Source organism: Tyto alba, unplaced genomic scaffold (genome assembly GCF_018691265.1).
Source record: "Tyto alba isolate M040663 unplaced genomic scaffold, T.alba_DEE_v4.0 Super-Scaffold_6, whole genome shotgun sequence".
NCBI classification, from domain to species: domain Eukaryota; kingdom Metazoa; phylum Chordata; class Aves; order Strigiformes; family Tytonidae; genus Tyto; species Tyto alba.
Genome location: NW_024881327.1, coordinates 55710480 through 55738214, shown reverse-complemented (window position 1 = coordinate 55738214; position 27735 = coordinate 55710480). Strand labels below are relative to the sequence as shown.

The following is a 27735-nucleotide window of genomic DNA, read 5'->3' as shown; positions in this document are numbered from 1 at the left end:
CGCTCCTCTCCACCCCACCTTTGGGGACTTTCGGGGGGGCTCCCCTGTGCTCTGGGGGCTCCGTGCACCCGCTGTTGGCCTTAGGGGGTCCCATCTGCAGGTCATCCCCCCCTCTCCACCTCCCCACCCCCACACCCCCCCCCCCCCCCCCGGCCCACCTCGGGGCTTCCCACTCTGCTAAACACTCGGGAAGGATGAGGATGTCCCCGAGCATCTTCATCCCCTGAGCCATGCGGAGCTGGGGGGGCCACAGGCTCTGGGCCGCCCTGCTCTGCAGCACCCCATGGCCATGGGGCACCCCCCAGCCCCGGGAAGGAGGGTCCTTGCTGTGGACAAGGGGCCCCCCTCAACAGGGGGGTGCTGGGGAATCCCTGAAGTGCTGGAGCTGGCTGGGGGGGGGGGGGCCTGTCCCCAGTCCTGCGCTGGCTGCTCCGCCGGGGTCCCCATCCCAGCACCCCAGGTCTGGGGAACCCCCAGCAGCAGCGATGTCACTGGGCCGTGCGGGGGGGGGGGGGGGGGGGGCCGGCCTGGCCTGGAACTGGTCCCCTGCCCGGAACTGGTCCCCTGCCCGCACTGGGCCACCTCCCCCCTCCACCCAGTCACTGTCCCGGTGTCCCCAGTTTGTGACACCCCCTTCCTCCCCTCCCCCCTGCCTGCCCCATCTTCCCCCTCCTCCTCTTTCCATTCTGACATGTCCACCCACCCACCCACCCACCCATCTGCTCAGCCACCCGCCCCTCCACCCACTCCCCAACCTCTCCAGCCCACTGCCCTTTTGCCTTCTCCAGCCACCCATCCCTCCATCCCTCCATCCCCCCATCCATCCATCCATCCATCCATCCATCCATCCATCCATCCATCCATCCATCCATCCATCCATCCATCCATCCATCCCTCCATCCATCCATCCATCCATCCATCCCTCCATCCATCCATCCATCCCTCCATCCATCCATCCATCCATCCATCCCTCCCTCCATCCATCCATCCATCCATCCATCCATCCATCCGTCCATCCATCCATCCGTCCATCCATCCATCCGTCTGTCCATCCATCCATCCCTCCATCCATCCCTCCATCCATGCCCCCATCCATCCATCCATCCATCCATCCATCCATCCATCCATCCATCCATCCATCCATCCATCCATCCGTCCGTCCGTCCATCTGTCCATCCATCCATCCATCCATCCATCCATCCATCCATCCATCCATCCCTCCATCCATCCATCCGTCCCTCTGTCCATCCTCCTGCCCCCCCCCCCATCCATCCATCCATCCATTCCCCACCGCCCCCATCTCAGCCCCCGCCACGGGGCTGTCACCCACTGTCACCCACAGAGGGGTCACGACGCCCCCCTCAGCTGGGCCCGTGGGAGCTGACGGCTGCTCCCGCCCTCGTTAGCCAGGCTCTAACGAGGGGAAGGGGTGTCTGCTGCTGGGGGGGGGGGCCGAGCCCCTCACCCTGTGTCCCCACGGCGGGACAGAGGACCGAGCTGCCGTGGGGCTCCCGGCCCACAGACACGTCCCCCAGCCCCAACCCCACTGCTGGGACCGGGGGTGAGGGGGGTGGGTGGAGTGGGGGGACTCCCCCCGCCACGGGACTGCGCTTGGGGAACCCCCTTTTTGTTCAGAGACAAGATCCCGGGGGCAGGGGGCTGCGTGTGGGCATGTGTGGAGCTGTGTCACGCGTGGGTGCCTGTCTGGGGCCGTGGGTGTGTCCTGAGTGGGTGCGTGGGGGGTGGCTGTGTCGCAGGTGGGTGCACGCGTGGGGCTGTGTCCTGAGTGCGTGGGTCTGTGTCCCGGGCGCGTGCGGGGCGGGGCTATATTGTGTGTGTGGGGGGAGGAGGTTGTGTCGCGAGTAGGTGCGCGGGGCTGTGTCCTGCGTGGGCACGCCGGGCTGTGTCCCGCATGACCCCGTCCCCCTGCATTAGTGTATGACCCCCGCGGAACGAGCGCTCACCCCCCGTCCCCTTCCCACGGGGGTCCCCGCGGCTCCGCGAGGCGGGGATGGACGGCGCGGGACGGGCGGCACAAGGACCCGGGGCGGGCGGAGGGGCGGGGCAAGGACCCAGGGAGGCGTGGCGCGGCGCTGGGGGGGCGTGGCCAGGGGCCGGGCGGGGCGGGGCGTGTCCCGGCGGCGATGGCGTCGCTCTTCGGCGGCGTGGAGGGGTGAGCGGGGTCACGCCGCGGGGAGGGGGGGGTTCCACGGGGCTCTACAACCCCCACCCCGCGCCCCGATTTCCCTTGGGGGCCCCCAGACCCGGGGGGGCGCTGCGGGCCGGGCCCCCCATCCCTTGTCCCACCCCCCCCTCCCTCCACCGGGTACCCGCAGCCTGGGGGGGGGGGGGGGGGATCAGGGACCCAGGTCAGTGGGGCGGAATGAGGGGGGTCATCCCCCCCCCCCCCCCCCCCCCCCCCCGTCCAGCGACCCCCACCCTGGTGCGCCCCCCCCCAGCACCCCCAAGGTGCTGCAGGGGGTCCCCGGGGACGTGCGGAGCTGAGTGGGGGTGTCGTGTCCTCCCACCCCCCTGGCACTGGGGGGTGTTGGGGGGGGGGGGGGGTGTATTGCTCTCAGGGTGTCCCCCCCCCTTCTCTCCGCAGCGGGGGCACCCACTCCAGGGTGGTGCTGGTCTCCGGAGATGGCCGGATCCTGGCCGAGACGGAGGGTCCCTGCACGAACCACTGGGTGAGCTGGGGGGGGGACCCCCCCGTACCCAGCCCTCGGGGGGGGACACGGCGGGGGGGGCTGGCCTTGGTTGTCCCCAAGCTCCCAGGGCGCTTGGGTGGGATGAGGCCACCGGGGAAGGTGCTGGTGGCCGTCGGCGAAGCTTTTGGCTGTGTGGGACCCCCCCGGGGATGGAGCCGGGGGGGTGGGGGGGTTTAGCGTGCGTGTGTGTGTGTCCCCCCCCCGCCCCCCCGCCGCCGTCTCTCAGCTCATCGGCTCCGAGAAGTGCGTGGAGAGGATCGAGCGGATGGTCAGCGAGGCCAAAAGCAAAGCGGGGGTCGACCCCCACGTCCCCCTCTGCTCGCTGGTGAGTGTGTGTATGTGTGTGTGGTGTCCCCCCCCTTCCTCCACCGGCACCAGCAGCCTCCCCAGGGATGCTCCGGCTCCGTGTCCCCCCCCTCCCGGGGGTGACAGGGGACCCTCGGGTGCGGGGCAGGGGCTGTCCCTGAGCGGGGGCGAGCAGAAGGACGCGGCGGGCACGCTGACGGAGGAGCTGCACCGGCGCTTCCCCCGCCTGAGCCGGCATTACCACGTCACCACGGACGCCGTCGGGGCCATGGCTACGGCCACTGACCGTGGTAGGGGACAGTTCCCCCCCCTCCCCGGCCCATGAAGGTGGTGGTGGTGGGGGACACGGGGGGGGGGGGGTGTGACCGGCTCTGACCCCGCAGGCGGCATCGTCCTGATTTCGGGTACCGGCTCCAACTGCAAACTCATCAACCCCGACGGGTCGGAGACGGGCTGCGGCGGCTGGGGACACATGATGGGTGACGAAGGCTCCGGTGAGGTGTCAGGGGGGGGGTTTGGGGAGGGGGGGACACACACGCACACAGCCTGCAGTGGTTGGGGAGGGGGGGGGGGGGTCTCAGCCGGCTCCACACTCCCACCCCCCCCCTCCCCGCAGCGTACTGGATCGCTCATCAGGCCGTGAAGATGGTGTTCGACTGCATGGACAACCTGGAGGTGCCACCCCACGACGTCGGCTACGTCAAGCTGGCCATGTTCGACTACTTCCAGGTGCTGTTGGGGGGGGTCCCAGGGCTTGGGGGGGGGGGCTGGGGGGCTGGGGGGGTGTGCTGGGGAGCTCTGGGTTGCACAGTGGGATGGTGGGGGTCCCTAAGGGGCTCCGGGCTGCATGCGGTGCTGGTGGGGTCTGGGGGGGGGGGCTCTGGGGTGGGTGGTGGCAGCCTGGGGGGGCTGCAGGGGGTTGTGTGTGTGTGTCCCCCCCCCCATGCAGGGAGCTGGGATGCAGGGCTTCACCAGTGTGTGTGTGTGTGTTTCCCCCTCCCTGGGCACTGCAGATCTCCGACAGGATGGGCCTCCTGACGCATCTCTACCGCACCTTCGAGAAGTCCAAGTTTGCGGGGTTTTGCCAGAAACTAGCGGAGGGTAGGGGGGCCCCTTCCCCGGGAGAGGGGGGGGGCCAGACCCCCGGGGGGGTGACCCGTCCCTGCCGCCCTCGCTCCCCACCTGGGGACTGTCTCCCACCCCCGGAGCCACGCTGCACTGCTGCTCCCCCCCCAGCCCAGTTTGTGGGAGCTGGGTGTGAGCCCCAGCGGGTGCGGGGGGGGGGGGGGGGTGTCCTGGGTCCTCATTCCGTGTGTGTCCCCCCCCCCTGAGGCGCCCAGGCTGGTGACCCGCTCTGCTGCCACATCTTCAACAAAGCCGGCGAGGTCCTGGCTCGCCACGTCGTCGCCGTGCTGCCCAAAATCGACAGGGTGAGAGCTGGTGGGGAGGGGGGCGGTACGTGGGGTTGGGGGGGGGAGCCCCGGTGCCAGCTCTCACCCTTTGCCCCCCCCCCCCCCACATCACAGAGCCTGTTCCTGGGGGAGCTGGGGCTGCCCATCGTCTGCGTGGGCTCCGTCTGGAATAGCTGGGAGAGGATGCAGGCGGGTGAGCGGAGGGGTGGGGGGGGGGTTTGGTGGCGGGGGTGGGGGTCCTGTGGTCCCCTGTAACCCCAACCCTGCGGGGTGTGTGTGTGTGTGTGTGTGTCCCCCCCCCCGCAGGGTTCATCCAGGTGCTGGCGCGGGCGCGGGAGGAGGCCCCCGGCCGCCCCTTCTCCCGGTTCAGCCTCCTGAAGCTGAAGCGCTCCTCGGCGCTGGGGGGGGCCCGCCTGGGCGCCCGCAGCGTCGGCCAAACTCTGCCCTTGGACTACGCCGGCAACGTGGACGTCTTCTACACCCACGTCTTCTAGCCACGGCCCCCCCCCACCCGTGCTCCCCGCTCCCCGGGGGTGGGGGGACCCTCCGTGCGTGGCAGCGGGGCTGCCGGCAGAGGAGGATTTTTTTTTTTTTTTTTTTTTTTGTAGTTTGGCAATAAAAAGGTTCCACCGCCCGAGGGGAAATGGTGGCTGGGTGGGGGGTGCGCTGGGCTGGGGTGGGGCTGCTGGGAAATGGGAGAAAAAAAAAGAATTTGGAGGTTCCCGTTTTGGTGCTTGAGGAGGGTGAGCCTGCTGGTGTGGTGCTGGGGGGGGGGGGAAGCTGGGGAGGAGGAAGAGGAAGAGGAGGAAGGAGGAAGGAGGAGGCTTTTGGGCTTGCAGAGCCAGGGTGCGTGAAGTCGGTTGCGGGGAGCACGGCGAGGTTCGGCCCTGGCCAAGGGGAGCTTCCCCGGGGCTGGTCTTCATTTCAAAGGGGGGAAAAAAAAAAAAAAAAAAAAAAAAAAAAAAAGAAAAAAAAAAAAAAAAAAAAAGAAAGAAAAAGTGGAAAAAGCCCTTTTTCATCAAATCACAACCTGGTTTGGGCTGGAAGGGCCCTTAAAGCCCCCCCAGTGCCGCCCCCAGCCCGGGGTGCTCCCAGCCCCGTCCAACTTCTTTTGGCTTCTTTTTGTTTGAAGCCGGCAGCCAAGGGCTTGTGCCTGACCTGGAGCACAAACCCAAAAGCTGCCCCCTCCTTCCAGGAACGCTGGACGGGCCCCCCTGCTGGGAATCCTCTCTCCTGGCTTTCAAATATATTCTTTATAAATTGTAATTTCTCTGTGCCGAGGTCCTGACCGGGCATAAACGGGAGCTGTTTCCTCCTCCACGGCCAAGCTCAGCCCCGGCCTCGGTGGAAGCCGGCGGAGCCGAGGGGAAGGGTGCCACCACCGCGGGGGGAGGAAGGAGGAAAATCCCCCCGGAGCTTCGAGCTGCCCCTGAACCTGCTTGAGGCGAAGGGAGAATGGGGGGAGAATGGGGGGCGGTGGAGGCGGTCGCTGCCCTCCCCGGCTTGGTGGGGGCGAGGAGCCTCCTGCAAGGAGCTGGATGGAGTCACCCCTCCTCCAAGCAAGACTCCTGCAGCGCTCAGTTCCAAAAGTTTATTTTTAATAATGCGTTGTCTGAAATTTACAGCATGTCGGGGGGGGGGGGTGTAGTTTTTTTCTCTTTTTTGGGGGTAAGAAATCAAATAGAAACCAGAGAAAGGGTGTGTGTGTGTGTGTGGGGGGAAACTGCGCTACCCCTACAAAAGTTTTCCCAGCGTGGAGCTGCCCTTCCCCACGTCCTGCAGAGCCCTGGGCACGGCCCCGGCGTGGGGGGGGAACCCCCCCGGGGGTGGGGGGGGGGCTGCGCAGGCGCTGAAGGCACGGGTTGTACCCGAGAAACGGGAGAACTCGACCCAAAGCAAGCCATCCCTCTGGGCAGGAACAGGTAAATTGAAGACGGGCACCTTCAGCAGGCTGGGTGGGAGCTAGGCAGCCGGAGGCGGGAGAGCTGCTGAGTTATGGAGTTAAATCGGGAAAAAAAAACCCAAACCAACCCCCCCCCCCCCCTGCTCGCTGTATAACCCCGGGCCCACCCACCACCCACCGCCGGGCTGAGGGGGACGGAGCTTTTGAGTGGCCCTTGGCTTCCACCTCTGCAAACCCCTGGGGGATCCGTGAGATTTACACGGGGGGGGCAGAAGCTCCCCCCCCCCCCCCCCCCCCCACGCTGCTACAGCCGGTATTTTAACCATCAGGCTGCGCGCCTCGCCGAGCGGCTTTCTCTGGGCACAGATTTCTGCCCCTGGCTCTCCACAGGAGCCCCCTAAGCGCAGCGTTTAAAATCCCAGAAGCGCCCAGGGCTGCGGTTTAGGGAGCTGAAGCCCGGGCAGCTCCTGCCGAGGGGGAAGGAGGTGTCGTCGTCCCCCCCCCCAAGAGCAAGTTCACCCCACGCAGGCACGGATCCTGCTCGCCAGCAGCTGCTCCGGAGGCTTGGCCTGGGCTAACGTCACCCGCCACCAGAGCCTCAGCCAAGGGCTCTGCATGTGGGTATGCTGCCCACCCCCTGCTCTCTCTACGTCTGTGGGTGCTCCTCGGGGCCCGGACTCACCCCGACAGAGGATCCTTCTCCCAGGGAGGCTGCTCGACACCGACTCCCCGCTGCCCCACGCCTGAGAACAGGCTCTGCGCCATTTTTCTGGGGTTTATTTTGATGAGAAATGAAGGTACAGGTGCTTCAGAGCCGCAGCCCGTAGTGCTGGATAAACTCAAGAACTGGGGGGGGGGGGGGCGGAAAAATTCTTTAAGGAGAGGATGTTTTGTAGGAGCAGCCCCTCCCCTTGGGATGGACGGCTGGGGTGATGGCTGATGGGTCTGCTCTCCACCAAGAGCTCCTGCAACCGGTTAAGTGGGCAGGACTCTCACCCACCAGCAGAGAAGCGTGTGAGTTAGTGTTCAGCACCTATCGGAGAGCTGGGGCAGGCTGCTGCTTGGAGGAATTTAGGGTTTACAGTCTTGTTACACTTCACCTTTCCTTTAGCGAAAGAAATCCTGTTTAACAGAAACAGGGAAAGCCAGCGCGGCTCCCGGCCCAGGCTCGCTGCCTCTGGGGAGGGAGCAGGCGGGCAGGGGGATCCCTACAACTCCTACTTAAACAAGAAAACATGACTTTTCCACTAGCAGGTTTGAAGCACGCGTCAAAATGGGCCTCTGAAGCAGGGGGAGCGCTGGACTCCAGGACAGACCTAAGGGCCGCGAGTCCTAGAAAGCAACAACTGCCAAAAAAAAAAAAGGTGATAGACGATACAAAAGAAGAGTGTGAAAAAAACGAAAAAAAAAAAAAATAAAAGGAAAAATAAGAACCAAAAAAAAAAAAAGGTACTCGAAGCGTAGAGCAAGATTTCGCCACGTTGCAGCAACTCTGCTACGGTGCAGAGTCCAGCCGGGGGCCGATCCCCTCCCTCCTTCCCCCCCGGCACCTTCCCCTGGAGCAGGGACAGTCTTTCCAAAGCCTGCCTTGATGCTCAGTACTTCACGCCGGGCACAAACTCCTTGGCATCTGGATTCAAGTTGCTTTTGCTCTGGAAGAGAAGAGGGAGGGGGGGGGCTCTGTCAGCACTCCAAATGCTGACAGCACCCCCCTTACCTTTAAGCATCACTCCACGGTCCCTCCCCCCACCCCCCACCCCCCCCCGTGCCCTCGGCCACTTGCTGAAGGTGCTGCCACGGATGTTCACGCGTGGGAAGGGGCTGCCCTGGCCCTCGTGTCCTCGCAGGCACCCGCAGCGCTCGGGATGCTGCTGAGCGAGCGCCAGCTCGGGAGGGTCTCCTCCCGGGCTGAGGTTTTTAATGGGGGGGGGGGGGGGGGCAAAAATCTGCTTTTTCTGCCTCTCCCTGTGCTCGCTCCGGCGGCTGTGCTGCGAGGGGCGAGCGGCTGGTTTAGCCCCACGCATGCTAACACACACAGTCAGCGGGGCCCGGCCGGAACAACCCCCCTCCGTGCTGGTCCACACAGCCCTGAGGCATGTTCCTGCTTTCAGGGGTGAAAACAGGCATTGCCATAGCACCGCTGCTCCTCCAGCCACCCAGCAGGTTTTCAGCACTCTAAATGAATCTCTATCGGCTCGGGGTGCTCAGCACCCCCGGAGCAGACCTGGTGGGTCCTGCTGTACCTCTCCAGCCCCACCCAGGACACCCCGACACTGCCCGAAAGGCAAGAAGGGACCCGGCTTGCTCCAGGACCGCAGCCCAGCTCACGTGCAAGGGGCAGCCCCATCCCACGGCTTCTGGAGAGCGAGTTCTGCAAAGCTGGGTACTTTTGCCTTTAGGATGTGCGTGGCTAAAACAACTACCCTGGCAGAAAACTCCAAAATGCCTCGTCACCCGTGCATTATCACCAGCTCTCGCACCGACACCTCGCTGCCACTCAGGAAACCCCCCAAGGAAATCCAGCCCCGCTTCGCAGGACGGGTCCTCTGCTCTTTTGCCAGACCTCACAGCACGTTGTTCCCCGAGGTCCTTACCAGGATGTCCTCTGAACTGTGGCCGTCGCCCACCGAGAGCCCGTTCAGCTGCTGCTGCAGCTGCCCCATGCCCTGGGGCAGGTCCCGCGATGGAATGAACCAGTCCTGGTCTTCTTCCTCCAGCATCTCCTGGAAGCAGCGGTCGAGAAACTCCTGCTCCTGCAGCTCCTCCTCCACCTGCCCAGAGAGACCTGTTAGTCACAGGTACCAACGTCTTGGTGTTTCCCACGTGCTGTCCCCACCTGGTGAGAGAGTCTGCAACGTGCCCCGCCTCACCTCGGCACCTGGCCGTGCTTCAGAAGCGTCGCAGGACAGCCAGGGCTGTATCTGAAACCTAGATTTGCCGACTTGCCTGTAGCCAGAGCACAAAAACCGGCGTCTTTTGAGCGGAGCAAAGCCGTGCTCGGGCGTCGCTCCCCGGCCGCTGCGGATGCCCGGGGAGGGGGGATGCAGCCTGCGAGCTCAGGGCACCAGGCGAATCCAGGAGGGAAGGGGATTAGGATTTAGGGGACACCCGGCTGCGTCGGCGCACGCACGGGGTCTCGGGTTGGCAGGCTCCGGCGGAGCTCGCTGGAAAACGAAAGGGATGGCTAATAAAATCACAAGCGGGGAGCAGGGCTGGGGGGAGCGTGCTCGGAGCGCTGCCGCAGCTCTGCCAACCGTCCTTGCTCCCCGGGCTGCTCCGCTTTGATAAATCACCCCTGCTCAGCCCTCTCGGCCGACCGCTGCTCTGCCGGCACCGACGCAGGGTGGCAGTCGGCTCCCGCCGAGCGCGCCGCGGGTGAGGCCATCTCCGCTGCAGGAAAACTCCTCCCGAGGCCGAGGAGAGCCACGGGATTTGGCTCGGGCTCCTGGAGCAGAAAGCTGCTCAGGCAGGGGTGCGCTTCAGGCAGGAGGCGGGTATGAGGGGGGAGCTGGGGGTCCCGTCCTCACCCCCGAGGAAGCGCGTACCGTCAGCGGGCCGCGCTAACCAGCTGCTCCCACCTTCCAGGCCGGTTTTCTCTGGACGCTGGCTGGAGCAGAGCGAGGGAGGCAGCGAGCTGGGCAGCCCGCGCCGCCGCCGGCCTCCTGCTAAACAGGCACGTGGTCGCCAGAAAACGAGCAGACGGGGCGACGGCCAGAGAGCGGCGTGATGCTGAGCAGCTGCTATCGAAACCGAGAGGGCCGGGGGAGTCCGTGAACCACAAAATGCTCCGAAAAGCTGAAATCCTTCCATTTTCCGAGCAAGCAGGAGCTACAACCAAAACGGGCTTTCTGGGGCGGGAGGGGGAGAAGGGGAGTTCTGCCTGGCACCGTGCCCCATACCCAGCCCCTGAGCTGGGGACGGGCTGGCAGCCCCTGCCACTGGTGGGCTGCTGGGCTCCCACTGCCCCAGCACGGCAGCTACCGAGACCCGTCTGTCACAGGCAGCCTGGGAAGGTGACCCTGGTAAAGCCACCACGCCTCCAGGTTATTCACAGCCAGTCCCTGCTACATTTTAAATCACACTCCAAAAAACTCTTTGTGAGGACTAGATGACTTTTAGGACGGGGTGATCCTTTAAGGTCCCTTCCAACCCAAACCGTTCCGTGAGCGTTAAAAGCTCTCTCACAAGAACCAAGCCTTAGATGCTGCCTCCGGCCTCAGCTGCTGGAGAGCTTCTTGCCACCAGCCTTAGAAATCAGGTCTGCTCAGGGGAAAATCCCCTTTACCGCTGGCAAAACTTCCCATCGCTGTCCTCAACCGGGATTCCAGAGGCCATGCTTGAAACTACATGCTAGCATTAGCACATGAAGACAGGATATTTAAAAAAAAACCCCACCCCGGGACTGCTGGCTCGCCCGGTAGGTGACTGCCCTGGGATCCTGCACACTGACGGAGCGAGCCCAGAGCTTTGTGCATCTCGCAACACTACAAGCCCAGGTGAATATTCCCTCTCCTCTGAGTACTCTAACCACAGCCCAGCAGCACCTCGTTTCCCTTCCCAGCCTTTTCGGAGCACGCAGCTCCTTCGCACTGCACCGTGACAACCTGTGCTAGGAAAGAAAGGGTTTATTATTTGCTCAGGGCTCTGCTTTGGCTTCCTGTGGTATTCAATGCAGCTCTGTCACCTCCCACCCCAGGTCCTTCTCCGCCGACCTCACCTGCTGTCGGCACAGTTTCTTCTCAGCACAACAGCCCACCACTCCCTTTTTGCCCTCCGGGACGTGCTGGCTCCATGGGAAAAGGTTCGTCGTTCGCATAAATAAGGGAGGACCGTGCCAAGCAGCTCGTGGGTTTCTGAAAACACCCGCCTGTTCCCCTCGCTCAGGGCCTGGGCGGCAGAAAACCTTTGCGGAGGGAGGCAAGGAAGCAGCGTGGCTTCAGCAAGCTGAGGAAGAGCCAGTGGGTCTGGAGGAAGACTCAGCCCCAGATCTTACAGCAGCCCCCCAGCCACCGGGGCGTGCACATGAAGGCGGGAGAAGCTGCCACCATTGCCACGGAAAGGGACGTGCCTGCCGTCCCCCACGCTGTGCCCCCCCTCGCCGGCAGCTCGGCCTCTCCCGGGGGGGGGACACTCAGGAGCGGCTCAGGCCGCGGAGCAGAAGGCAGCCCGACGAGAGACACGAGGTGCAGCATCCCGAGCCCAGCCCCACGAGCCCCAGGACGGCTTCTGCCTTCCGACCGACACAGATCCTGGCGCGGGACGGCTCTCCCTCCCCCGGCCGGCACCCCGCCAGCAGACACCCCGACTTCAAAGCCCTTAAAGAGCGACTCCAGCCTCTGTACTGAACCATTTTCCCCCACTCAAGAGTTTCACCGGGAGCTGGACCAAGGGCTGAGCGCCCAGGGCATCGCTAAGGGGCTGGGAAGGGCAGAAGCAAGGGCTGGCACACCAGGAAAGCAGGGGTGAGTATCTCGGTGACACAGCGCCCAGCACAGGGAAGCCCTGAGGCCTTGGCTCCATTTTCCTCCCTCCTCCACCTCCCTCTGCCAGCGCATGCTTCCCTCCGCCCCGGGACGCTCCCTCGGGCACCCAGCTGCACCATGGTTTGCTTTTGCACTTTGCCTTCATCAGGCTTTTAATCAAGGCAGCGCTTTACGGACATTAACTAATTAATCTCGCACATTTCCATCGGGGCAGCAGCTGCTTGTGGGGGCTGGCTGCTGCCTAATCGCGTCATTAAATAAAACAAAAGCCTTGAGTCACGGCGTGCTAACAATCGCTAGTGTGATGGGGGGGGGGGGGGGGGGGGCGGTGCAAGGCGGCTGCTGCACACTCACCAGGAGTTACTGTCAGCGACTGGCTGCAGTTTCCTCCTGTGGGAATGAGACTTAAGTATTACCATATGGAGATTTTCTGCTGAGAACACCAGTAAAGCTGATGAAATCCTCCTTTGGTGACCAGGGGTGCGGTGGGGACATGGAATCCCCCTGCCCAGCCTGCCTGCAGCTCCAGCAGACCCCTCCCTACCTGTCTCCCAACAGCCCAGTGCTGGGAGGGTGCTCGGACGTTTCAGGGAGGGGACAAGCGTCCAGGAGACTTCAGGTTCTCTGCCTGTTGCAGAGCTCAGCCAGCTAAAGGGGCAAGGTCCCTCCTCGCCCAGTTCAAGGTCTCTGACTTCCCTCCAGCTACTGGGATGATGGCGGGAGGGACCAGCGAGCTCTTCCCTGCTGCCTGGTGCTGCCCTGGCGTTTGGGTGACGAGCCAAAGCAGAAGCACGAGGAGGATGCTCTGCGGCTGCTCCCTCTGCTCCAGCTCGCAGGGTCGCATCGTTATTCCACAAGCAAGAGCTGTCCAAGCCCCAGCACAATCTACCAGAAGCTCTCAAGAGCTCAGCTGGCCATTACGGGCACGGCAACTCGTGGCCAAGGCCCTGACCAAGTGGTCCGGCTGCTCCGAGCGTACTCAGCACCATTTCACTGAAATTAAGACTTCTACCTGAAACGAGAGGCGCTGCCTGCCGGAACTCACTGCTGAGATAGCTAGGCTACGAATGCTCTCAAATTTCGAGCACTGATTTTTATGCTGGTCCCCTCCCTCCAGCTGAGCACGCAGAAAGGGAAGGTCTCAGTTACCACAGCAAAGCACAGGAGAAGACGACAGTGCCATCGCCGTCCCTCTGAGAAAGATCTGAGAGGGTCAAAGGCACGGGGAGGTGTTTTTTTTTCTGACTCTATCCATCCCGTGTCCTTACATACAGATCCAACATAAACAGGATGACTCTTCCCTTGAGCCACCGTCTCCGTGCGGGGCCCGCGCCGGCTGTGACTCACGCACCCGTCATGGTGCCCATCAAAGGAAACCTTTCCCTCCCCTCAATTTTAGCCGTGGAAACGCGGAGCTGGCCACCACCCTCCTGGTCTCACCTGTCTGTTGAAGTCCTCTTCGTTCTCCATCCACATGTACTCTGCAAAGGGGTTGTTTTCCTTTTCATCGTGGCCATTCACTACTTGGTCCTCTTTGGATTTGGGACTGGACGCCGTCGTACTGGCGAGGTCGGAACCATTCATCATTACTGACTCTGGGAAGAGAAACACGGGGGGTGAGGGAGCTGCCGGGGACCCCCGTGCCTCCCGACCCACGCCAGCCACCCAGCTCCCAGAGGGACGCTCGCCACCGGCCGTGCTGATGGGTGACAGCTCAAGGCTTCCAGCACACAGCTCCGCCTGCTTCCAGGCTGCTTTTTTTCAAGGCATGGGGCTATTCCCGGCTCCTCTCCTCTCCCTGAGAGTGCTGGAAGCAGCACTACACCGCCCTGGCAGTGGCAGCATTTATTTCTTCAAGGTTTTGACCCATCAGGGATAGGCTGATGGTGCTTGGTCTGGACTTAGAGCAAGGAGTGAGTGACCTGACCAACAGCTCCTGGAGAAGTTGTGAACAGGGCTTGGACAGCACCGCCACCCCAAACCCTGTCCATCCACCACATTTATTTGAAATCTGCCACAAAAATACACCAAAAGACCACAACTGGGTTACCACTACAGTCAACACACCAACACCACAGAACCAGGTTGCCCCTTTCCCCAAAATAACCAATTTTTTGGCAGACCATACGCACGCCAGCTCGCGTCCCTTTATCTCTGCTGTAATTTCTTTATTTTTAGAGGGCATTTCGCAAAAGCCTGTTGGTTTGCGACACGAAGGCTGCCTTTTTCTAAAGCAGGCATTCAGAGTCCCAGTAGCGTGGCCTGAAGCCAGACAAACCTTACAGAGTCCCAAACCTCAATTTCTGAAAGGCCCCCAGGAGCAGATGGAGGGAAGGACACACAGACAGATGGAAGGACACACAGACAGATAAATGAGACAGTAATTCAATAGGAAAATCCTCCGGAATAGCGAAACATGGATTAAGGCCAGCACAACCCTGACGAAAAATGTCCAAACATCACATAAGGACATCCCAGCTGTATGTTTTACTCTCCCCGGGTAAAGGTTTTATCTGGAACTGTGCTGGACCCAGCTCCAGCGCAGCGCTGGGGCACAGAGATGAACTGGAGGGCATCCCGCAGGAGCAGGGGCTGGAAAACACGATTTCTTGGGAAGACCTGGCAGAAGAGAAGCGGGTTGGTTTGGTCTCGAGGAGGATGAGAGCTGGGGAGCCCCGCACAACAGCCCTTTAGGTACAGAGGGAGGTTGCAGAAAAATCAGCCTTTTGTCCTTGTGGATACAGAGGGGGTTGTGGCTTTTGCGGCAGTAGCAACTGGAATTGGAGGGGGTTGAGGTTGGGATAGTGACCGTGGGAACGAATGCCCTTTGCAGGGGGACAAGCCTCTCCCCAGAAATTTCAGGGAACAGTGCGTGATGGGCACCACGGCTGGTCCAGGTATGCCTAATGTTATTTTAAGAACACGAAGAACAAATTCGATGATCTCTCAGAGCGTCCACGAGGCCCTGCAAGGCTGTGAGAGCAAGCAGCACCCCCGCCGAAGCCCGGTCTTTTCTGCCTCCATCCAGGTCAGGGCTGCTGTCAGACCTGCAGCCCAGCAGCCGCTCCAACCACCCGGGAGCGGAGATCCCATGTTACTCGTTAAAGGCAGCCGCGTTTAGGGGCCAAGCAGATTATTCTCATTTTTGGGAGGAGTCCCAAGCACACCGAAGTACACGGCAGCTGTCACATGTTACTCTCTGAAAAGCATCCCCGCCAATAACAAAGGTGCTCAGCCCTTGTGTGCTGACACGTTTGGGTCCCCAAGAGCGGCACAGCTTTAACACAGCTGCTCCTGGGGGGAAAAAAAAAAAGGGGAAAAAGAAAAGGAAGAGCAGCAAGGTGGTCAGGCTGCCTGCAGGCTCGGGACACAGAACCAGGCCACACTGAAGCAGCCTCTGTTATCTGCAGAGAAGTGAGAAAGGCTCCGGGTTAAGCACAGGAACTTGAAGTGTGCCAAAGCCAACACAGCAGCTCCCCCGCCATCAGCCAGACTTATTGACGACAGCCCAGGTCTGGCAGGAGTCGCAGGGCAGGCGGGAAGGGGAACAGAGCTGCAAAGCAAGCGAAAAAGCACGAAAAGTTTGGATGGGGGAGCTCTCCTTCCTTCCCTGCTTGCTTCTCACACCACCAGCACAGCTGCTGGTACAGGCAGAGCCCGGAGCTCATGGGCCTGGGAGTTTTGAGGAGCTGGTGGGGTTCACAGTTTTTACGTACGGCGTCCAGAGCCGGGTCCTCTGCGCGGGCGGGAGCGGTGCTGGGTCGAACCGAAAGTCCTCCCGCTGCCCTGGCGCCGAGCAGGCAGCTGCTGCCCAGGGACGGAGCGAGGTGCCTGCGCTGGTCCGGTGGCTCCCTACCAGCCACTGCAGAGAACGGCTTCGCTGGAGAAGCAGCACAAGAGAGGAGGGAAGGTTTTTTTGAATGTTTAATTTTATGCTTAAAAAAAAAAAAAAAAAAAAGCTTCCTCTTCCCCAAGACTTCACACTCCTTGCTAATCCGGCTGCAAAGAGACCTCGCTCCCATGGTGCCGGCTCTTGGCAGCGCTTTGCAGCTCTTTCTGACCAGCAAAGGGGGTTTTTCCCCGAGTGTTTGGCGTGGGTGACCCAGGACCCACGGCACGGCCGTGGGGAGCCACGGGTGGAGGAGAAGCAGAGGAGGGCGGCGTGCTGTGGTTTGGGAACAGAGACATGAAAGGGACGGCTTGCGTCTAGCTTCCCTTCCAGGTTTGTAAGGCAGCAGGAGGACTTTCATCGCGGTTCCCGTCGGCAGGACAGGTTTTTCAAGCAGCCGGTGGAGCAGCAAAAGGCAGCAGCTCTCAGCACAAACAGATCGCAACAGCGGGGCAGCCCCGAGCGCTGCCAGCATCCCCAAACCCCGCAGAGCCTGCAGCCCCGCAGAGCAAACCCAAGGGCTCCCTGGGGCAGGCAGGGTCTGGAGACGCCGGCTGAGCGAGCCCGGCTTCCCGATTTCAGCTTCCACCAGCCCGAGGGGGGGCCGGGGGGGAGCCGGGACCCGGGGGGAGAGCAGCCCCGGCACACCGGGCACCAGCTGCCGTGCTCCCCGGGCTGTGTGAACACAACTGCTGCGTCCCAAAATCAGACCGCAGGAAGCATTTGTGCCTCCACGTCACGGTCCATGTCACTTGTTTACTCTGTCACCAACAGGTCTGTTTTTTTTTTTTTTTTTCTCCCCTCCCCCTTCATTTTTATAAACACACAGGTGTCCACAGCCCCATTCCCAGCCCCACTCCGTGCCCCCCACACTGACTGTGGAAGTTATTTCACCGCTGTTATCACACCCATTTCCCTACCACACTACTCCCACCTCTTCTGTTAGATTTAAGCCATCCCAAAGCTTCCTGAGCTGTCCCCTGCCTGCTGGAGCCAGAGGTTTCTGCTCAGAAAGGGAGCTGGGTGACACTGAAGTGTCACGGAGCGAGATGGGAGCCCACCCGCAGAGCCATGCCCCTGCGCTTTGCTGGGAGAACCAGCAGGCAGCAAGCAGCAGGGGCTCCCCGCCTGTGCATCCACTGGGAATATTCTGGGTGAAAAAACTCACCAAACAGGGAGACAGACGCCCAAATCTCCTGTCGGTGCTGGCTGATACAGCGGCGGGTACCCAGGGGCAGAGGTACGCACACAGACAGCGGCAGCACGGGAGCGACCTACGTGAGGTACTGCTTCAGTAGCCCAAACACGAAAGGGAAAAACCAAACCCAACCAACGTGGTTTTTTATCTCCCATCTGTCACAGCCGGGTCTGAAGGACTCAAGGTCGTGGTTTTCCCCTATCAGCTGCTGCTCGGAGCATGCCAGCAGTCCCTCACAGCAGCCCCGGCCGTGCAGAGCCATCCCTGCCTGGAAAAGCACCTCCCGAGAGTGTATTTTCCAGTCTGGCCAAGCCAGGCTCAATGTATGTTTTGGTCTGCGTGTTATTTATCTGAGTCACTGGAGCAGCGCTGTAACCGTCAGCCTGTTGATGCTCTACCAAGTACGCCCAGAGCCAAGGTAATTTTGATATATCGCTGAGGCGCTGCAGCAAGCTTACTGCTCTGAGACATGGCTCTCCATTAAAACTAAAAGAAATTTAAAAATCTGCTTTCTTATAACGAAGGCTTCTTGGTTTTGTTTTTCCTTTCCCCTGGAAAATTAAGTAGATTTAAAAAAAAAAAAAAAGGAGAAAAATTAATCTTCAACCTGGGGACTGAATGCTCGGAAAATGCATCCAGGGCACACAACCCATCTCCTGAGCGCTGCACGTCCCGAGCTGGAGCACGGCAGATCCCGAGGAGCTGCGCCTGCAAGGCAGGGAGGCAGCCTGGGAGGCCCCTGTCTTCACAAACAGCATCATCACCACCCGTAATGCTCCCACACTCGCCCAGGGCTGGATCAGCAGCCTGGCAAGGCAGGTTTGCCTTTGGAGAAGGTACAGGACAGCACGAGGTGGGAAAAGAGAAATTCAGGCCCTGTTTGGTATTTGGGCGACGCTTAAAAGCGCGGTGCTTCAAAGGCACAGATTTTGCAGGATCCAACCCCAGCCAGGGCTACCAGGCAGTCCTGGGTCCCTGAAGTTGGAAATAATCACCAGTGCAAATTAGCACGAGCGACCGAGGCATCCGAGGGCAAACGAACCCGCGCGGCTGCCGCAGGAAGATGCCAACGCGCTATCCCCATCCCAACGCCGGCGGCATCTAAAGGGGATGGACTTTTTTTCTTTTTTGGAGGAGACCTCCACGTTTCTGCGTGGACGTGGTCCCTCAGCCCCCCCCCCCCCTCTCCGTGCTGCTGCGCAGAGATGGCACCGTGCTCCGGGCACAAGGCTGGGCACCGTCCAGCCCTGCCGCTGCGGGGCTGAGCGCGTTACCTGCCCTCCGAGGCCAAGGGCGAGAAGCAGGAGGCAGGAGTTAGCGGCGGCTCAGCGCTGTTCCCTCGGTCCCCAGCCCCTCGCCTGATCCCTTCGGCAGCAGCGGACACACGTGCCACAGCTGCCTACCCCCTTGCCCCTCTCCCTGCCCTGGTCCCCCGGGGCACCGCGCCGGCGCCAGCCTCGCCGAGGCGGAGGGGGGCCGTGCTGCGCGAGACGCGCTGCCCGGGCCGACCGGGCTGCCCCGTCCCGGCGGGCTCCCGCTCCGCAGGGTGACAAAGCAGAGCGAGGGCAGGGTGCCCCTCGTCACCCTGTTGAGACATTTGATGTGAGAAGGGCAGAAGTTTCGCGGAGGCGAGACTGAAGAAGGTGGGGAAGGATTCCTTAGGGCAGGCGGCACCCAAGCGGGGTGTAAAAGGGGGGTGGCTGACCCCGAGGGAGATGAGGATGAGAGAGGGGAGCGAGAGGACAGCGAGGGCAAAGGCGTAGGGACCCGCCGCGCTGCAAGAGGAGCGCGGGAGGCGAGAGCCTGATGCAGAGGAGGAGATAATGCAGGGCAGGGCAGTCGGAGCGGCAGGGAAGCAAGCCGATCTCGAAGGCGAGTTATTAATAATCTGAATAACGCACTTCAACATCCCAGAATTACACGTCCGGTTATCCGCTCTTTCCAGGCAGGCCGTTAGACCGTTTCCTTACCCAATTCAGGAGAACGCACGGCAGAGCAAATCAAGGTCAGTCACAGCAGGACTGAGGAGCTCCCGGGAGGCCAGGCCCTTCACGAGTCCCACTTCGGGCTGGTTTCTGCCTCTGCGAGAGCATCCCTTCCTTCAGCCAAGCGTGGCGTGAGCCCCCCCGTTCCTCCCCTTCGCCCCCAAAGAGTTAACAAGCCAGCACCAGACGGAGAACCGAGCGCAGCTGCGCGCCTGGCTCAAGGCGAGGGACATATGGTCCTCTTTACCCTCCCAGGCTGGCGCAGCCAGAGCCAAAACCTCGGCGGAGGCTGCTTCGGCGGGGAGCGCCGGGTTACGTGATGGAAGAGGCCGGCCGGCCAGGGCTCCCAGCTCTATAAATAGCTTTGGGAATCGTTGCGTTTGCAAGATGGGCTGGTGGTTCAGCAGGGAAACCCACCCAGTGCACCCCAGAATTTAGAAAAAAAAACCCCAAAACAAACAAAAACCAAACAAACAAACAAACACAAAAAAAAAAAACCCAAACCTGAGCTCTTCTTTCTCTGTGCACTTTCAGGGCTGCCCTCTGTCCCGCCTGCCCTGCGAGCGCTCAGGAGCACGGCGGGGTTTGCGAGGGCTGGCTCCACGGGGGAAGGGGAGAGGTCAGCGCTGCACCCTCGAGCCTCTGCTGCACTTTGGGTTTAACACTCACATTTCAACTTGCAGAACTTTCATAAAAATAAACCCACTATTTTTTGCCCTCGACCGGTGCAGAAACACTTCCCACAGAAGAGGCAGACCGGAGCATAAGTGAACTGGTTTCAGGTCCTCAACCAGAAGCCCAGGACTGATCCGTGCCTGGGCAGCACTGGGGCAGGGAGGAGAGAAAAGGGCTGGCTGTTTTTGCTGGCCACCTCTCAACTCCTCTGAAGCAGCAATTAGAGAAGGGCAGCTCGTTAGCCTCGTTTCCCAAGAGAGCAGATTCTCCCATTTCAGCTCGCACAGGTACTTCTCACGCTCCACAGGTCGGTCTGGTTCAGCCCCACTTCCAACGCCCTCGCTCCTTCCACTAGCTTCACTACCTGCGCCTTGCGCAGTAAACACGGAGCTTACCTCCCTTTAATCTCCGTTTGCAGATAAGGCCTCCGCACTTCAGAGTCCCAAGCTGCACTTTTTATCTCCCAGCTGTGTAGATTTTTCCAGTAGCCAGCTGCCCCGCATGGCACCTGCGATGTTCCCTCCTCTCTGCTTCCAGCCAGGTCTCACCGGGGAACCCGGCATGGCTGGGTCTGTTTTTTCTGCTAGGCTGCAATCTGGCTCCAGCCCAGCCCACGTTCTATCACCACCCTGACAGACTTTCAAGTATTTTTTTTTTTCCCCCCCCAGGCTTCTCCTTCCTATTACACTGGTGCTTCAGGTTTTATTCCCTACCACTGAGGCTGAAGCGCTGAGCTGGTGAGCTGCTGCAGACCTGGGGGAGTCACCCACTGCTCCCCAGTGTCTTCAGCCCTCTGTAATTAGAGGATGTTAAATCTTCCAGGTTAGTCTGGATTTCTAATGTTAGGCTGGACTCCTGGTACTCCCTTCTCATGCTTGCTTGGCTACTGGGGGCGGGGGGTGCCAGCCCCTGCTCACAGCCTGCAGCAGATGTGGAGCTTTCCATTTTCAGCTATCTCAGTTGCTGAGGAACTGCATCCTATTTCCATCTCCGATCCGGGGGATAATCTCATCCTGCACTATTTTAATCTGCATCCACAAGAACAATCCCCCCCGCTTTGCTCAGGCACAAAACGAAGTGCCGCCACATCCCCCTGTCATTTTGAAAGAGCCAGAAACATCGAACGCTGCTCTTGAGCTGTGTCCAAGAAACACTTAGAAACCTAATTTCAAATTCATCCTAAACACTGCTCTTCATTGAGCTACTTTTAATCTCAGGCAAAGACGACACGTTCTGCACTTGACAGCTCACAAACGGGTCCTGTTGCTCACCAGGATTATCGCTGCAATATTCTGCAGCAGCGATATGGCCAACCAGCAGGGCGCATGAGCCCGTCAGCAGCAATAGTCTGTAATTTCTTTAAGGGAATTGATAATAGACATTTTTTTTTCAAGACTTCAAAACAGAGTATCCATCAAACAACACCTTCCAGCTCCCCGTGAAGGGGCAGCCACCTCTGCTCTGGGAAGGAAAGCCTCCTTGATTGGAGGTTTTGATCCCTCTTGCCAGGGATGTGTGGTGGGATATTCCCGAGGCAAGGCAGGGACCCTGCCGGGGTGCAGGCAGAGAGGAGCAGGAACGGAAAAAGCCAGCGGCGTAATTTCTGCTGGAGCAATGGAGGTCAGGGCAGCAAACCGAACGCTTTTTGACAGGGTTCTCCGGATTTCCAGGAGTGTTTTTATCTGCGCGCGCCGGAGGCACCTTTCCAGGCACCTTGCCGCACGCGCCCTGCGCTCACATCCCCGGCTTCGCCCGATCTGGCGCTGGATTTTATTCCGAGCGGGGCTGGGGAAGCGAGGGGGCTAAGGCAGACGTGGCGATCCGCCCCGTGTTTTGGGAGCTCAGGCCTGCGGCTCGGCAGCCGGCCGGCACTGCTCCCTCCCTCGGCCGAGCGCGGGCTGCCGGGGCTCAGCACCGCTCCCCAGGCCACCAAAACCCGACGAAACGCGTCTCCTGTCAACACCAAACAACAGCGGGTCTGGCCGGCGGCTGCCTTTCGGCAGCCCGCATTTCAGGCGCTGACAGCGCCGGCGCGGATCAAATTAACGCCGGCGCGCTGACAGCTCTGGGGACGGCCGCTCTCCTCGTGGTCCCCAGGGGACTGCGGGGCGGCCAGCCCAGCCTGGAGGGTGACGGATCACCCGGAGGTGAACGGCCGAGGGTCTCGCCTCACCGTCCCGCGGCCGGCCTCAAACTGCAACTTCACAGGAGGGGAACAAGCCCGCTTCCCTCCTCGGCCGTTCGCTTCCAGAACAAAACCTGAAAGTTCGTGTGAAAGTCCGGCTCTCACCGAGCACTCCGAGACACTATCCACCTGTGCACGCCTGGTGTTTTCTGCCCTTCTCTCGTGGGGAATCCTGCAAGGCCACGCGTGCATCACGCGCACAACACACCCGGCTCTTCCTTTCTCAGCCTGGAAAAGGGCTGAGCCTGTCACCCAGGAGCTCTTCAGAGAGGGGGGGGGGGGGGGGAAAAAACTGCAGACCTCTTTGCACAGAAAGGAAACGTGAACGCTTTCAGCACAATATTATAATGAGCATTTTTGTCTCAAGCTATTAGGAACCGACCAAACGCAAGTGAGGGCTTGACACAGGCCTTTCTGGGGCTGCTATGGCCAAGGCTAAGAGAGGAGAAAGGATCAGCCACACTCCAAAGCGACGCAGAGCCCAGCGTGCGCCCCGGCAGACGCAAAGAGAAGTTTCCCTACCTGGCCGCGACGCTCCTGTAGCAATATCCGACTTGTTGCTGCACGCCAGGCTGAAACCTGAAGAGCCAGCACGTAACAAAATATCTGAAGGGCAGATGCGAGGAGCCGGCTACGCCGTGCCGAGCCTGCCGGTGCCGTATCCCCGTAAATAGGGCTGGGGGGGGGGGGTGATCTCCCGGCCCAAACCCACCCGTGCTGCATCCCGAGCCTCCCGGGAGAGGTTTTTAAGAAACGGCATTTGAGATACCCGCTTCCAGCCGCTGCGAAACGCAAAGCCTGCGCTGCCCAGGGCGCGGGATGGAGCAGGGTGAGGAGAGAGAAGCCCATCTTCCACCCCCCCCCCCCCACCCCACGGCCTCGCTGGGTGGGCCTGTGGCACGCTCCCCTCGCCTCGCCCCACGCGTGACCACACAGAGAGGATTTGGGAGCCGGGTCCCGCGGGGAACGAAGGTCGGGGAGGCAGGAGAACGGCTGCACACACCCCCCCCCCCCCCCCCCCCCCGGAGCCTCAGGGCTGCGCTGGCTGCGGGGCGCGGCCACGGGCCTTCGATTCGCACCGGGGCCTGCCCCGGCCTAGCGCCCACCGGACACCCCACCGCCTCACACCTCCCCCCCCAAAACTCTCGGTGCTCACCCCGGGCTGCCGGGGGTCCCGTCGGGCAGCGTGTCCCCCCCCCCCCCGTGCCCGTACCTGCCGGCCTGGCCGGGCCGGTGCCGCTCCACGGCCGCCCGCCCTCCGCCGCCGCCGGCCCCCTCACGGCGGGGACACGCCCACCCGCCCCGCTCCGCCGAGAAACGGCCCCCGCCATTGGCCAGACCCACCCGCGCGTCCCCGCCTCCCCGCGCACGGCGCTGAGCCTGGTTGGGCGGGAGGGCGAGAGAGCGCTGTGGCTACTCCTCCAGGCCACCGCCACTCCAGCTCCTAGTCCCACCCACTCCGCCGCCGGCTGAGAGCCACCTCCGGATTGGTTAAACTGCAACGGTCGGATTGGTCGGGCGCACGCGTCCCCCACGTGGGGTCAGACGGGCAGAGCGCGGGGGCGGGGACGTGGCGGGGTGGGCGTGGCCGACCGCCCTGTCAATAAGCACATCGCCCCCGCCCCTCCTTCGCCCCGATGCTGATTGGCGGGCAAAGGGCCCAATGGGAAGGGGCGTCGCAAGCCGGTCGCCCCGCCTCACGGGCGCGCTGCTAGAGAGCCGCGGATTGGCGGATTGATGTAAACACACGGAGGGGGCGGGGGATTCCCCGCGACCCGAGCACCGGGGGGGGGGGGGGTTGTCACGTGGCCGCCGCGTGGCTCGCGGGGGGTGGGGGGCACCCGGCTCTGCCCCCCAGTGTTGGGGACCCCTGGGGGGGGGCACCCAGCGCAGGGGGACCCAGTGCCGCACCCCTAATTTTGGGGGGCACCTCCGGGGGGGGGGACGACAACGACGACACGGGCACACACGACACCCAACCCTGCACCCCCAAAGTGGGGGGGAGCACCGAGGGGGGGGGACACGACCCGCACCGCCGTACCCCCAATGCTGGGGGACCCAGCGCCTCACCCCTAATTTTGGGGTCCCCGCACAGCCCGGCTTTCCCCGCTGCCCCCCCAGCGCCGCCCCCGAGACCCCCCCCCAGGTCCACCCCATCCCCGGTCCCCCTGTGTGTCCGTCCCCCCCCCCGCCCGCCCCCCCGCCCCCCCCCCCCCCCCGCCGTGACGAGCCCGGGCCGGTCGCCAGGACCGAGCCGGGCGCTGCCCACGGCCACCCGCGCCCCGGTTCCCCCGAGATGCGGGCGGGCGGCGGCGGGGGCTCCGCGCCCCGAAAAGGGGGTCCCCAGCGACCCCCCGCCCCGCTGCCCCTCGACCCCATCGGACGGTGAGTGCCGCAGCCCCGGGAAAGGGGGGGGGGGGGGGCGGAATCCCCACAACTCCCGGGGGGTCCTTCGGGGATCCCCACTCCTGGCTGCCAGCCCCTGCGCAGGGTGAGGTTTTTTTTGGGGAGGGGGGGGGGTTGTGGGGGGTGCGAGTCTTTCCCAGGCCCGCAGTGCCCCCCGCTCCACTGACACCCCCAAACCCTGCGTTGGGGTATGTTGGGGTACAGCAGGGTGCCCATGGGGAGCCCCGCGGTGAGCCAAAATCTCCTCCCACCCATCGGGGTCATCCCAAACCCCTTACACCCTCCCGGCTGGGATTTTGCTAAAATGGGGGGGGGGGGGGGGGCGGGTTGTCCCTGTTTTCCCTGACCAAGGGGGTCCCCACATTATGGGGAGGCGAGAAGCCCCCCCTGGCAGGAGGCTCCAGCTGGGGGGGGATATAGCGTTTGGGGGGGGGGGGGGTCAGTCAAGGGGTGCTGCACAGTCCAGGGGCCCCCCCTTGTTTGTACCAGCCTTCAGGTGTACCCCCAGAAGCGCGGGGGTTTACACACGCGTGTGCAACACCCAGAACCCCCTCTCGGGGTGGGGGTCGGATGGCCCTTGGCAAAATCTGGGTGTCTCTGCCACCGCTGTCCGGGATGGCCCTGGGCGTGTCACTTAGCTCTTATGAGGAAAAACACAACCGGCTGGGCTGGGGGGCAGGGGGGAGCACCCCTTGCCCCCCAACCCACCGTCTAAACGGTTTTACCGGCCCCGTGGCCACCACGTTCCCATCGATGGCCGGAGCGGTGAGCTATTTCTAACCGTGTGGCCTCACCCGTCGGGAACCTGTTCATCACCAGGTGCCAATTTCGGGGCGACTTGTAGAAATCAGGGGCTGAGGATCAAGGGGACAAACATCACAAGGTGTCCCCAGGCGGCGAGCGGGAGGTCCAGAAGCGGGCCGGCCGGGGATGTAAGACGAGCAGGTTGCGCCGCCGAGGTGACAATCCCCTCCCCGGTTGCTGTCAGCCACTTGGGTGACATGAAATGTGGCACCCTGGGGACAAATTACCTCCCCGGGGCGGCTGATGGCTCCTTGTATGGCCGAGGACTGGGTGACAGGATAAAGGGCGACAGGATAAAAATAGCCTGATCCAGCGAGGTGCTGGGCATCCCCCCCCCCCCCAGCACAAGGGGATGGTGCATCGGGTCTTGCCCCGGTGGGTTTTGGGGCGTGGGAGATGCTGGGAGGGGGGTGTGTGGATCTGGGGGTGCTGTGGGGTGTCTGCTGGCACAGGGAGGGGGCAGGAACGGCCCCGGAGAGGCAGCACGGGGTGTCCCCGGGGCACGGGGACGTTTGTCCTTACTGCCTGCAACGGGGAGACGTCCCCGAGCGCCGGAGCCCGGCGGTTCCCCGCTGCCAGCGTGGGTCCGTCCCACCGCGAGGAGCTTCAGTGGATTTCCAGTTGATCCCCGACCCCCCCCCCCCGCCCTCCAGACCCCCACTGGATCCCCTCCGGGGCTTTTGGGGGGGCGCAGGGCGCCCCGTGTCCCGTGGCAGGGCCTCAGCTGTTGGGGGGGGTAGCGGTTTGGGGGGGGGGGGTCACTTTGGGTCCTGGCACAGACCCGGGCGGTGGTGGAAGCGGGCACGGCTCTGCCCCCAGCTCCATCCCCGGATCCCGGGGTGTGGGGGGGTGGGGGGGTGTGTTAACGGGCGAGGGCAGCCCCGCAAGGTCAGTGAAGGCCACCGAGTGCCGGCGTTAAGCCCAGGAATGTCACCGACGCGCGGTCACACACCGCCCCGGCCCCCACGGGGAACGGCAAACGCGGCCTCCCTCAGGGGACGGGGACGCGGGGGGCTGCACGTCCCCCTGCTCCGTCCCCAGCAAGGACACCGGGCTGCACGTCCCCTGCCCGCTCCACGTCCCCCTGCGTTTAACCAGCCCCGGCGCTCGTCCCGCCAGCCCTGCGCCCGTATCTCCCCGCCCGTGCCCACGCGCCCCTCTACACCCCTTCCCCTCCCTCCTTCCCACCCAGATCGCTGCTATTTTGGGGCGGATTTGTGCCCGTTTGGGGGCACTGGCGGACAAAGCAGCACCCAGAAGGCCCCGTCTGAATCCCCTTTTGGAGCTGGAGGAGGATATTGGGGAGCCCTTTGGATTGGGAGGGGAGACCTTCACGCTGAGGGCGGGTAGGACCTCCGGCATATCCTGCCTGCGGTCCCTGTTGTACCCCCCCCCCCCCCCCCCATCCCCTTGTTAAACGCAGAAGCAGGGAAAAGGGCTTGGGCGGGAGAAGGATGCGGCCCCGGCGCTCAGCGATTTCAAACCCCATCAGCTGCTGGGGATTTTAAGCCTGATGTGGCTGCGGCGGGGGACTGCCAGCTCCCAGCCCTCCCAGTGCCTGGGCTTCCCTGCCCCTGTTCAAGTGTCCCCCTCGTCAGGCTCCGCTGATGAATTAGTAAATTAACCAAGGGACTGTGGGAAAGCGGGGGCTGTGGCGTGTCCCTTGTCCCTGGCTCCAGCTGGGATGGGGGGGGGAGAGGGGGCATAAAGGGAAGTTTGGGGGTCCCGTCCCGCCGTGGGAGATGGGGAGGTGGTGGCTCCCCCACGTCCTGGGTAGGACCGGGGGGAAACTCCTCTGTTGGCAGCGGGCTCAACCCTGAAGGATGCTGTGTCCGGCAAAACGGAGGGTTTCTGGGTCAGCTCCTGCTTGAGCTTCGCAGGCAACACAGCCTGAATAAGAGGGGGGTTTTGGGGGGGTTCCCAGCAGAGGAGGGGAGCAGAGCTGCTGCCTCGCTGGGGGCTTTGCTCCCGCATCCCCCCACACTCTCAGAGGCCAGAAGGACCCGAGGAGGAGCCGGGCAGGAGAAGGGGCCAGGCAGCACACCCCTCTTCTCTCCTCCATTTCATTCCTGCTCCTCGGAGCCCTGGCAAAAGCAAGCGGAGGGCACCCCACGCCGTGCTCCCGCTCCAAAACTGCCTTTTCATCCCGCCCAGCTCCACGCTCTCGTTTTCTTCTGACAGCCCCATTTACAGGCGAGGCTTCACCCGCGTGCTCGCGATCTCGTCGCGCCCCTGCAACCCCGAGTCCATCCCGCCTCCCCCGGCCTCGCCCCGCTTTCCCGCTATTTAAACCGAGCGGCCAAATTCACTCCCACGAGATTTTTTGGAAGCGCGGCACCCAAACTGAGCAGAGCATTTTGAGGCAGGAGATAGGGAGTAGACAAGCAGCCGTGGCAAAAATGGATCTCAAGGGGCCGTCCCGGTGATTCCAAGCCCGGAGCTGCCTGGCTGGGAAGCCGGTCCCCAAAACAGCCAGCTGGGGGGGTGCAGGATCCCGGCTCGGCCGCAGCTCCCCCGGCTCAGAGGCACCATCTGCCGGGAAATGTCCCAGCTCAGCCCGGTGGCTCCAGCGGGGAGGGATGTGCCGGCAGAACGTGAACGAAACCCAGTCCCCCAGGCGAGCCCAGCAGCTCCTTCCCTGCAGGACAGCAGTTGCACGGGGCACGTGGCTGCGGAGGGAAGCAGAGTGGGACAGACACTGCCTGAATTCTCCAGCATCCACAACACACCCCCCCCCCCGTGCCAGACAGACGGACTCGGCTTCGCTGCCACCGCTCA

General features: G+C 62.7%; 3 protein-coding genes across 9 annotated transcripts in view; 2 read left to right on the top strand and 1 right to left on the bottom strand.

The window, feature by feature from the left end:
* Window positions 1-2127: 2127 nt before the first annotated feature.
* On the top strand, window positions 2128-5024 carry LOC116961794 (N-acetyl-D-glucosamine kinase). The gene is made up of 10 exons (XM_042807942.1): window positions 2128-2173; window positions 2606-2690; window positions 2938-3036; window positions 3166-3307; window positions 3401-3511; window positions 3634-3746; window positions 4031-4118; window positions 4350-4447; window positions 4544-4622; window positions 4736-5024. The coding sequence occupies exons 1-10, from the start codon at window positions 2145-2147 to the stop codon at window positions 4921-4923; spliced, it is 1032 nt and encodes a 343-aa protein (XP_042663876.1). The 5' UTR covers window positions 2128-2144; the 3' UTR covers window positions 4924-5024.
* Window positions 5025-7092: 2068 nt separating this feature from the next.
* Window positions 7093-23044, bottom strand: LOC104367011 (polyadenylate-binding protein-interacting protein 2B). 6 transcript variants are annotated; one of them, XM_042807944.1, is made up of 5 exons: window positions 22961-23044; window positions 15532-15695; window positions 13256-13410; window positions 8927-9103; window positions 7093-7984 (listed from the first exon to the last, which is right to left on the bottom strand). In XM_042807944.1, exons 3-5 carry the CDS (start codon window positions 13400-13402, stop codon window positions 7928-7930), a joined length of 381 nt encoding a protein of 126 aa, XP_042663878.1. In that variant the 5' UTR covers window positions 13403-13410; window positions 15532-15695; window positions 22961-23044; the 3' UTR covers window positions 7093-7927. The 6 variants fall into 6 exon arrangements, with proteins under 6 accessions (XP_042663878.1, XP_042663877.1, XP_042663879.1 ...); XM_042807943.1 differs by lacking the exon at window positions 22961-23044 and adding an exon at window positions 22904-22928; XM_042807945.1 differs by lacking the exon at window positions 22961-23044 and adding an exon at window positions 22270-22296.
* Window positions 23045-24014: 970 nt separating this feature from the next.
* Window positions 24015-27735, top strand: part of LOC122152398 (zinc finger protein 638-like) — a 65044-nt gene continuing 61323 nt past the window's right edge. For both annotated transcript variants that reach the window (XM_042807736.1, XM_042807735.1), the window contains exon 1: window positions 24015-24132. In XM_042807736.1, the coding sequence (XP_042663670.1) occupies window positions 24044-24132 (89 nt within the window). In that variant the 5' untranslated portion in view covers window positions 24015-24043. The remainder of the gene's footprint in view (window positions 24133-27735) is intronic.